The 11,878-nt window shown below is 38.3% G+C and overlaps 1 protein-coding gene across 1 annotated transcript; it reads right to left on the bottom strand.

Annotated features, from left to right (window-relative positions):
- Nucleotides 1-243: 243 nt before the first annotated feature.
- On the bottom strand, nucleotides 244-10,505 carry mns1 (meiosis-specific nuclear structural 1). Its single transcript, XM_079808762.1, has 10 exons — nucleotides 10,300-10,505; nucleotides 9,911-10,135; nucleotides 7,669-7,796; nucleotides 7,473-7,575; nucleotides 7,168-7,397; nucleotides 6,827-7,043; nucleotides 6,629-6,736; nucleotides 2,445-2,702; nucleotides 2,188-2,313; nucleotides 244-2,063 (listed from the first exon to the last, which is right to left on the bottom strand). The coding sequence occupies exons 1-10, from the start codon at nucleotides 10,300-10,302 to the stop codon at nucleotides 1,956-1,958; spliced, it is 1,506 nt and encodes a 501-aa protein (XP_079664888.1). The 5' UTR covers nucleotides 10,303-10,505; the 3' UTR covers nucleotides 244-1,955.
- Between the last annotated feature and the right edge of the window lie 1,373 nt (nucleotides 10,506-11,878).

Raw genomic sequence — 11,878 nt, 5'->3', positions numbered from 1 at the left:
ATTGACACCACTCTTAAGTGCATAGATAGATAGATAGATAGATAGATAGATAGATAGATAGATAGATAGATAGATAGATAGATAGATAGATAGATAGATAGATAGATAGATAGATAGATAGATAGATAGATAGATAGATAGATAGATAGATAGATAGATAGATAGATAGATAGATAGATAGATAGATAGAAAGATAGAAAGATAGATAGAGAGAGAGCGACAAATACACACACAGAGAGAGTATATATTAATATTTTTATTCATTAAGGATGCATTAAATTGATCGTCGACAGTAAAGACATTTATAACATTCCAAAGATTTCTATTTAAAATAAATGTTGTCTTTTACAACTTTCTATTCAACAAAGAATCCTTAATGGTATAGTAGTTTCTACAACAATATTAAGTAGCATGACTGTTTTCAGCATTGATAATATGTTTCTTGAGCACCAAATCAGCATATTCTAATGATTTCTGAAAAAATATAACACTAAAGACTGGGGTAGTCAATTATCTGAACAGTTAAAATGTAATAATAATAATTCACAAAATTACTGTTTTTACTTTATTTCTAATCAAATAAATGCAGCTTTGGAAAGCATAAGAGACTTCTTTCAAAACCAAAAAAGTTTTTGACCCCACTCTTTTGAACAGGAGGTATATGACAATATCCAACCTTTTTTTTAATGCTCATTCAAAATCTTACCTGACATTGTAACAATACCAACAACACGGCTTTTCTAAGAAACTTTCCACAATCATACGGTGTTATTGACTCACCAATGTTAGCATGGTATTGACATTAAACGCTAAAGATGTATGACAGGAAATTAGCTGCAAGACACATAAAAAGGTTTAATTACTGTTCATCCTGTTCATTTTTTCAACATTATACACCTCAACTACTCTGTGGTCATTTCTAGAATATCATTAAGAGAATGGGATGTGTTATGTAGAGAGGTCAGGAGCTTTTATCATCAGTGTTGTTGTATGTTAGAAAAGTACGTGGAATCTAATAAAAATGAATTTGCTAGGCTTAGAATAAAAAATTTACAACTTCTAATCATGACAGTAATGCTGCGTTAAAGTATGTGGGATCAGTTTATTGATATTTTCAATGAAATTAATTTTATGGTTAGTTTGAAATGCTACATTTTAGCACGTTTCTTATATTGACAGCCTTTTTAGAGGGAATTTCATAAGAGCAGAAGCAAGAGAGGCTTGACATTTTCACAACGCAGGTATGGATAACAGCAAACACTTAGATGGAAGAATTTTATGGCCATGACAGCAGCCAGACCAATGTAATGGACTAACTGAACAGAATGACTGACAGCTGTTGAGACACTGACAGACTGGACTGTACATGAGCAGTCACATCTGATTAAATTCTTGCTTGTATGATATACTGCCGGCCAACCATCAACCGTCTCCAGTTCTTTCTTAGTAAGCAGTGAAATCACTCAGAAGAAAGGCAATGCTTGTTTATTTTTAAACAACTGAGAAAGGTTCGACAAACAACATGGACATGAACATGGTTTGTATCACCATGAAACATTTTTCCAAATGAAATTTACCTTTAAAAGTTCAGACAAGACAGTATGCCCAGTATGAACACTTACAGAATGTGATAAATTCATCTTAGGCGTTTCAGATTTTCACATCTGTTTAATAGGCAATATCCTTTGAGGCCAAAGTTTCTTCATAAACCAAAATCACTATCCTTAATGAGTTTGACATTAGACTAACAGACTAAACAATACAAGTTTAATACACTGTATATATTTATTCAAGACAAAGTTCAATTTGTGTCATGTATGAAATTTGTTCCAGTAGTTTGTGAAGTATCAGATGCACTTAACAGTTCATAATGCACTGTGAAGTCTACCAGCACTAACAGATTGAAATTCTGAAAAGAGCGCCATGTGGTGGTCATGACAGGAATTACCCTACTGCTATTCATCTCCCCAGCCCTCATCTGAGAAAAGATCAGCCTGTCGTTGTTTGAAATTGTTTTTGAAATCCTCATCAAAGTGCTCCAAGTCATCTTCTTTGAAAATACCCTAGTAAATAAGGAAAATAAGAAAAACAGTTGTGTGATAAATACATCCTCTAAATAATGAATCTGAGCATGCAAGATGGCTAACAAACCGCTAAAGTCTGAGTACTATGGTGTGGTGTTCTCACCTTTGGTAGATATCCCAGCAGTTTTGTCGCATGCTGTTTTAGGAGCCTCTGTCTCTCCTCTTCGATGATCTTCCGACGCTGAGCCTCTCTCTCCTGCTCCATTGCTCTCTCATCTTCCTCCCTCTCCTGTTGAATATTTAGATTCATTCATTCCACATTATCAGCAGTTATTGGTATAGTCTGAATCAGAAGGAACTAATGATGACGGAGCTGCACATTTGCATGTTTTGAGGTTCAATTGTGGGTTTGAGTCTTACTTGTTCAGCCAGATACTGCTGTCTCCTGTCTTCCAGCAGCTTCTCCACAGCTCGTTTGTGCTCCAACTGTTTCATACGACGCTTCTGGGCATTCATCTGCTCAATTCGGTCATCCTCTGCAAACTTGGCCATCATCTTCTGTCTGAAGGCCTCCTCTTCCTCTTTCTCGGCTTGTATACGCAACTGCTTGAAAGCCATCATCTCCCGACGTGTCTGCTGCAGCTCCAACCGCTGCCGGATCTTCTTCTCCATCTCTTCCTGTGAGTGACATGATGGTAAAGAGATGGTAAACGTTTTACATGGTGCTAGTGAACCTCACAAAAAAGCATCAATAAATAACAAATTATTATTAAGACAGTATTTGGTAACAATTTATTTTAGTGTCCTTTTTACGTTACATGCAGTGCATAATTACATGAAAGAAATGAACTCTAAATCACCACACCATAATCCTAAGTAGAGGTAGTTAATTATTATTTCTCAGTACTTAAAGGGGTGATGACATGAGAAACCAAATTTGCCTTGATCTTTTGACATATAAGAGGTCTTTGTACCATTAAAACTTCCTGCAAGTTTCATTAAGACGCCCTCCCCATTATAAATTAAGCATTTATTTATTCAAGCTCCAAATACGGCTCATTGTGGATCATAAAATAAATTGTTTTTTTTTTTTTTTTTTTTCGACAGCACAGCCACAAACATGTAAGTAATAGATCTGTGATCAGGGATTTCTGATGTGTAATTATTCAAGTTCAGGCAGTTTCTTTATCTCAAAATAATTTAATACAGTTTATGCATCAGTAAATCAAGCCAGTGACTAAACGTCACTTCACATTGTTTCTCTAAGTAGCATGAAAATAATCTGTTATTTAAATTGTGAATAAACTACAGAAAGCAATCAAATAACGCTCAAATAACAGCGCATATTTATCTGGACACTAGCCAAAACTGCCATTGTAATGAATGACGCGGTTACACTACACAACGAAGCTCTTATTGTATTCATAGCGATATCGTGTATGCTGTTAGTTGTGGTGAAAGCATTTTGTGGGAGAAAACGCGTTGCAATGAAGAGATCACTGCATTCAAGACTGTCATCTAACGTTACTCAATGCTCGTCACTGCAACCTTTCATGTGATAGGAATAGATCTAAATATAATGCAATAATCAACACGTTTTATGATTCGTTATTCTCGACAGCTGTAAAAGTAAAAAATGTAGTAAAAGTATTCGAGAGGGTTCCACTTGTAATACTTATTTCATATGCAAAGATGTTAGCCAATCACAGTAGTGGGAGTTTCCACTGAAGTCTCACTGCAGACATTCCCCTTCAAACAGAGTGTTTAAAAGGAACACACCAACTTTTTTGGTCTTTAGCTGGGTGCGTCAGACAGAGTTATGGCACACTCTGAGATGAGAATGGTATGTGTGGACTTGTCTAACTCTGGGGGATACGGTGAATAAGCTAAAGTCCCAAAAAGTCGGCGTGTTCCTTTAAGCCATACTAGGGGTGTAACGATATATCGTTAATCGATATATCACGATATAAAAATGCAACGATATGTATCATTGATGCAAACGATATGATTTGCGACAGAGTTGTTTTATCCAAAGCTCAGCATACTGTATTTATAAGGTATAATTCACCCAAAAATGTAAACTCCGTAGCCTACTCACCCTCATCATGTAGCCTACCACCCTCATGTTGTTTCGTTTAAAGGTCCCATGGCATGAAATTTTAATTTTATGAGGTTTTTCAACATTAATATGAGTTCCCCTAGCCTGAATATTGTCCCCAAGTGGCTAGAAATTTAGATCGGTGTAAACCGAGTTCTGGCTGTCTTTCTCTGCCTTTGAGAAAATGACAGCCCAGACGAGCTGAGCTTGAATTTTCCTGTTATGACCTCATAACAGGAACAGTTACCTCCCTTTCCTCCGCCCAGAGAATTTGGCACGTCCATGCAAGCGCTATATTTGTCCTCGAGAGATCATGGCTTGTGAACGAGTGAATACTGGCAGTTTCTCAGTGTTTGGATGTACAAATGAAAACAGAAGTCTTTTTTCAGTCAAGAGTTTCTGCTCAACATCGGCAGAGTCACATCTTTAGAGATAAACCTCACGCACGCCGAAGCTCGGGCTGCACTGATCGGTCGCCCTTCAACATCAACGACCCCCAGTACTGCATCTGGCCCACAGCGGAGGCACCAGACGCGGCACGAGATTAAGCAGAAGGGGGGTAAAGCGTGAGGGTATCCAGGCTAGCCAGCCTAGCCCCACAATAAACTGGATTACATTCGATTACTGCTGTTGTGTATTTGTTTGCGCTGTGTACTCAATGCGTGTCACTGACGCTTTTCATATGATAGGAAAATATCTAAAAATAATGATATAATCAACACTTACTCATAACTCGTTCATCTCGACAGCTGTAATGGTACATTACATGTGTTACAAAGTTAGTAGAATAAGGAGGAAGACGGACTCGGTATGACTGGGACTCGTGTTTATTCAGAACTCTCATACAAACAAAATAAACTTGTGCTGACAGCGCTCTCACAACTCAGTAGTTACTATAAATAACTTTGTTAGCAATCACTCAGTCTCTGGTCCGTGATGTCCGTTTCGCGAACGAATCTTTCTTTTGAACCGGTTCTTTTTAGTGAACCGGTCGAACCAGTTCACCAAATCGGACTGAATCGTTCTAAAAGTCAGCGCTGATCCATAAAATAGTAAAGTTACTAACTTTCTGACATGAGTGACAGTCCCTCCGACTAGAAATAAACGAATAACCTGAAGTATATGATAGTAACTACAACAGTTCACTGAACTGAGACGTGCTGAGAGAACTGAGGAGAAGTGAACTCAGGTCCATCCGTCTCTCTGGCAGGCTCGTGTCTGCTCGTGCCTCGTAGACCTTGTTAAACCATGCCCCCTCCGCTACAAGATCTGATACTCATTTCAAATGCAAAGATGTCAGCCAATCACAACAGTGGGCATTTTTACTGAAGTCTCACAGCAGACGCACCCCTTGAAACAGGGCATTCAGCCACAGGGCAAACATCAGTATAGAAAAAATGCCTTTTATTTCTAAATTATGACATTTTATGATGTACAAATCATACTAACAATATAAGTACACCTCAGGAAACATTATAAAATAATAGAAAAATGCCATGCCATGGGACCTTTGACTTCTAAACACAAATGCAGATTCTTTATAAAACCTGAGCGATTTCTGTCCCTCCATTTAAAGTCCATTCCTCTCAAACTGAAAAGATCCAATAAATGTCATAAAGGCATCATAAAAATAACGAATCGAGCGTCTAATCCAAATCTTAAGGAGTCTTCTGAAGAGACACATTGCCTTTATATGATGAACAGATTTACCACAACGCACATACTGTAGTAAACACGGATGTTCAAATGAATGCGTGACGCGCGAAAACAACATGAGAGTGAGTAAATGCAGAATTAATTTTTTGGGATGAGCTGACACGTCATCATCATTTTGACATGCTTTCTTAGGATTAGAACTGTGACTGATTGCATTGATCATCTGAAGCGCACACGCTGCCGGAATGACACTCCTCGAAGTCAAACCGCAAACATCATTTAAAGCGGCAGTCCTTATAGTGAAAGTGCAAACATCATTTCAATTCCCAGATCATATTTGGTTTTAGTAGTATGATTATTTAAAGCATTTTAGATGGTTTATTCTTATATGTATAGTGCATTAATAGTGGGAGAGGTGCTGCCTGCATTGAAAGTGCGAGTTTCAGTGACATTACTACATTAAACGACTATATAGAATGTAGAATATAATGTATAATGATGCAATGGGGGAATATTTATGGGTCCTGATAATAATAATTATATTATTTTAATAATAGTAAAAAAGTTGTAAATAAATTTGGCTTAAAATACCACGATACATATCGTATCGGGAGTTCAGTATCGTGATTTATATCGAATCGTGACACGAGTGTATCGTTACACCCCTAAGCCATACTAGGGATAAAATCAGGATAGAAAAGTGCCTTTTATTTCTAAATTAAATGCATGACCCCTTTAAATGTGTAATTACACTGGGTTATTTGAAATATGACTGGAATCATGAGATTGACCTTTGTCTTCTTTAGAAAAAAGCATCCAGTAAGGTGTGATGTAGTAAAACAGTTCTCACAATTTCTTGTTGTCTTGCAGCCTCAGCCTGCTCTTCCAAGTAGAGCTCCTCACGGACGCACTCAATCTTCTCACGCTGTCTTTTTTCCATCTCGATCTGCTCAGAGAGCTAAAACAGAAGGAAAGAAAGAACACATTAGTATTTGAATCTTGATTACTCGCCTGTACCTGCTGGCCCAGCGGGTGAGCTGTCATGTACCATTTTGTGGAGGGTTTCTTTCGCCTGCTCTCGCTCTCTAACTTTGGCCATCCTGTCCTCCTCCTTCCTTTGCTGGTATTGGGCAAACTCAATGATGCGCCTGTTCTCTGCTTCCACCTTTTCTCGCTCCATACGTCTCCACTCTGCTTGCTGCTTTTTAAAATCTTCAATGTATCTCTGAGTGGTCGTCACCTTCTCGAGCCGTAACTGAAGCTCCCTGTAAATTAAGTTTCAAACCATCCTAGAACCATCTTACCAACTCTCAATTTAAAACAGACGTTGTGATATAGTCTGTTTGCTCCAGAATTTCAACAAAACTTAAGGAAAAAGAACACACTCACATCTGATCCTCCTCATTGATCTTTCGAACTATTTCGTCCACCATGAGTTTCTCTTTAAGAAACTCTTCATAGGCTTCCAGCTTCTTGCGCTCCTTCTCCTCAAGCTGCAGCTCAAGTTCTTCCTGGTAGCGCACCACCTCCTCAAACTTATTCTGCTCCTGCATCTCCTTCTCCATGTCTGCACGCTCATGCTCGTCTTTCATTTTACGGGCAATAGCAGCCTCTTGTCGCTGGTAATATGTAAATTCACAATAAGCAAAAGCACAAAACAGATGGCCAACCACACCTTTGGAATTAACACTCACTACGGTCTCATATCGCATGGCCTCCTTTTCTGCCATCTGTGCTGCCCGTTCTCTGTTCAGGTAAGCAGACTTGAGCTTCAACTCTAGCTCTCGAAGCTCAACACTGCCAATAAAACACATACAAACATACATTACAAACCTATAAAAAAAAACATTATACGGTGCTACAGAGTGCCATTAAACTCTGGTCTGTTACCTGTTCTCTTTAATGTACTGCCTCATCTTCTCATCTCGGAGTTTCTCATTATTAATTCTCGCCAGCTCCTTGGCCATCCTCTCTTCTTGTTCAAGCTGTCTCTCTCTGAACTGTTTGTCCTCTTCTGCCTAAAAACATACATTTTGCGAGAGTCATTTTATCAAAAAAAAAATGTGGGTGGGTCCTCGATCATAAAAATGTTACTGGAGTAGATGGCAATTACATTAAGTACAAATATACCGCTTGTTAGCTAAACGTCTGGTTGGGCAAGACAAAATTACGGAAATCACGTATCACTGAGAGCGGCAATAGTTTAGGGGTAAGACGCATGGCATCAAGTTTTGAAGCAAATCGACACGAGGTTCGAATCCACCTTTTGCCGAACTCACTCTACTCCCTTTTCCCATCACATATCAGATCGGAAAGGCATTTATTTTCAATAAAAATGAAGAAAATATTAGAAAAGTGGAAATAAAGCGTCTAACATGTGTTTAATAATAAGTGTTTATCGGTTAGGGGTAGGTAAATAGACATGTGCTGAATTAGAGACGACAAAAGTGAGTGGGTCCAATATCATTGATTGTAAAAAGTGGGTGGGTCTTGTCCCACCCACATACAATGGTTCAGACGCCCATGTATACAAACTGAATATTCAGTTAATTGTAATATTAAAGGGGACATATTATGCCCCTTTTCACAAGATGTAATATAAATCTCTGGTGTCCCCAGATTGTGTCTGAAGTTTCAGCTCAAAATACTTCCCAGATAATTTATTAAAGCTTGTCAAATTTGCCCCTATTTGTGTGTGAGCAAAAACGCAGCATTTTTGTGTGTATCCCTTTAAATTCAAATGAGCTGCTGCTCCCCGCCCCCCTTCCAGAAGAGGGCGGATCCTTTGCATCGGATACTCCATCAACATTAAAACAAAGGCGAATCTCACTCAGCCAAAATGTCAGAAATAACCAGTTGTGGAGTGCAGCCTTACATGTTTGAACCGGAGTCGGACACAGATGGTGAGACTCAGGAAGAGGTTGCAACTTTTAGACTGCATCTGGATGTTTCTGAATAGTTAGTGGATACATTTATGTAACGTTAGTTGTTGAAGAGTTACATTGATTCAACTCATCGACTAGTATGTACCGTCATGTTAATCTATAAATTGTTGTATAGGTGCTTGTGTGGGAAGTAAAAAAGTCTGTCACCTGACAATATAATGCATAATACATGTGTGTTTATGAATTACACAGACGGTGAGCATTTTCAGGATAAAACTAACGACATAGCTGTAGTCTCTGTGAATACAGTAAGAGACTAAGGTAACTTTAGCCATATCAGTCGTACAGCATTTTAGAAAGCTCATTAAGAAAGGAAGTTTGCAAACATTTACAAAATATGAAGTGCCATCCTTACTTGTTCTTGATATGAAGTTAGAGCACAAGGTGTTGGTATTGACCCATCCTTCAAGTTCAGAAACAACTTTTCCGCAAATTCAGTTGTACTGGCCCTCGTTGGTGAAGCAGTCATGAGTAAAATGATTTGTGGAAATATATAACAGTTTACCGACATTCTTCGGCACATTTCCTTCAAAAATGAAATACAACCATGGTGTGTCCTCAGTGGCCCGGATGCCGGGAGTCTTTGGACACTCATATGTTTGTTGGTTGGTATAGCCAACAACAGAACATTTGTAATGTTTTTTTTTGTTTTGTTGATATTGTAATAATCTAACTATCTGATACAGCAAGTAAACAAAAATGGTGGTCTCTTGTCTTCTCACTCAGGGGTGCGTCTATGCTAAAAGGGCAGATCAACAGCAGTCATGGGGTTTCCCCTACTCTTACCTAGGAGTAGGAGGATATCTGGAACAGTGCATTATCAGAGATTGATGGGGATTATAAAAAAGTATTAAGTGGATTTTTACCATTGCTGGTTGTTTAATTACACACTGTGGACACATATTTGTGTTCAGACACCTTATAAAAGTGAATTTTGCATAGGTCCCCTTTAAATATGCTAAATGTGTTAATTCAGAATATGTTGTGATGTTCGATGTATGTTTTAAAATGAATGAGTAATGTTTTATGTGTGTTTTTTATTACTGTGTAGCTTATGCATATCACAGGAAGACTGGCCATATAACTTAGAGCACAGCTGAGTTAAGTTAATGGGGATCCAAACAAACAAAAACGAGACAACGCATCTCTTTTTGTAGCTTACAGCTGTCGTATTTTATAAAACCAACCTTGAGAAGTGATTCCTCGATTTGTTTGCCATACTCTTCATCTTGCATCTTGCGCAGGAAGCGCTTTCTCTCGACTCTCTCTTCGCACTGGAGGTTTGCTTGCAGCTGCCGCTCTTTGGTAATGCGTTTTGTCTGGTCTTCACGCATTTCCTCCTGTTTGCGGTAATCCACGATCATCTTTTGATGGTGGTTGTGAGAGATGTTGCGCCGCTGACTCATGAAAGACTGCAAAGACACGGTTACTAAAGTTACGAGCTCTACAACACAGCCTCGCTGTCATCTTTATTCGCGCATCGTCTGTACTAGTATCTGTAACGTTATACGACGATTCGTTTGTTAAAACAGGCTGTTCATGGCTTTTTAACTATTCAAATCAGTGTCATATTTACCATTCCTCAGGTGTGCTCGATAGCTCCGTCGACTTTGCGATATAAATGCTTTTGTTTCTATCCAAACAAAGTAGGGAAGGCCAAGCTCATTTGTTTATGAGTCGTTGTCCTAGAAACGCCGGGCTTTCAGACCTGTTAATAAAGACACATTTTATTGGCCAGCGCAACTCTTGCAGAGCCAATAAAGCGCAACAGGTTCCGGAAGTAAAAATTCCATGGGTGCGTTCCGTTCGACCGTAAGTGGACTTCAGAGGGTATTCCGCCATCTTAAGTGAGATTCCAATCCAAAGGGAGCGAACCTGTTCAGTCCGAAGGGTACTGCGAACGGCGCAGGGAAGAAGGGAACCTCGATACATCACTTCACAGGAAGTAGAGAGTGAAAATCACCCAAATATCTTTGCGCGTCGCATGCATCACCTCACCTGTCTGAACTAATGATGGAGCAGAGCCGTTGGTTGGAGTAGGTTTTAAACAGCTCTGCGATTAAGGAGTTTACATGCATTTGAATATTCATAGTTATTATACAAACTAGAGTATATATGAATGGTTATGGCAATAACTGTTACATTTATATATTATATTTTATGAATATGTAAACAAATTAAAAGTGTTGAGAAGCACCTGAGGGCTGTCATGTTTTATATTTTACTTGATTTACCTCAGGAATGTTTACTGTGCAGCTGCACTTGGGAAAGAAAGCGCGAGATGAGACCGCTACAAAGACCATTAAGAATAGCCTACAAACATAGTTAACCAAATCAAAGTATTTTCATATTGAATGACAGGTGCAGTTTCAAATCTGTTCAATACAGGTTATAAGTAAACTAATACAACTAATGGACAATGTTTTGATTATATGTTTTAGCCTATAGCCTACTGTGTGTTTTGTAAATGTATATGCTTATTATATGGTTTTCAATTTGAAAGTAAAGTAAATAACAATATTAATTTATGTCATAATCTGCACCCGTCGTTGCCTTTCTTTGATGACGTTGCAGGGCGTTCCAAATGAGCGATTATTGTCAGCGAAGTCCACTTCAGCTGATATACCGTGCTCAGGGAGCAGTGAACAGTGCGTAGGGACCCTGTCGAATGGAATGCACCCCATTTATTTTGTCAAAAGATAAATAATTTTGAACGATTTGTTAACACCAACAATTGACGGCAGACCTACTATGAGTTATTAATCTATGATAGGCTATATGAAGCCACCAGTGTTATTTCAAGTTAATTTATGCTCGGCCAGCCAGGTTCATGTATGTCTCCTCTCCTGGCTGTATTTCTCTGCCTCTTCTCCACTGTTGGGCAAAGACAAAATTATTTATAAACATAAAGATATATAAACGATATATTATTATTATTATTTTGTAAATATAACCATTGCCAAACATTAAAAAAAATATAATATTTGTTGCTTGATAATAGTGCAAGACAAATGTGCCAGAAACTGAGAACATCAAATGTAAATGAGAAGTTTACATCGCTAAATATAAAGATATTTACTCATTCCAATTATTTTTCCATTGAAAATGTTCAACATTTCATGAAAATGGCTTGTCTTATTCAGGTTTATTGGCAG

This window comes from Gobio gobio (assembly GCF_949357685.1).
Source record: "Gobio gobio genome assembly, chromosome: 2".
NCBI classification, from domain to species: Eukaryota; Metazoa; Chordata; class Actinopteri; order Cypriniformes; family Gobionidae; genus Gobio; species Gobio gobio.
This window is presented reverse-complemented; position numbering and strand designations above follow the sequence as displayed.

Excerpts from the sequence above, each read along its gene's own strand:
- mns1 (XM_079808762.1), bottom strand. Across the intron at positions 7,576-7,668 it reads CAGTACATTAAAGAGAACAG|TGTTGAGCTTCGAGAGCTAG; the intron begins GTAACAGACCAG and ends TTTTATTGGCAG. Across the intron at positions 6,737-6,826 it reads AAGAAACCCTCCACAAAATG|CTCTCTGAGCAGATCGAGAT; the intron begins GTACATGACAGC and ends CTTCTGTTTTAG.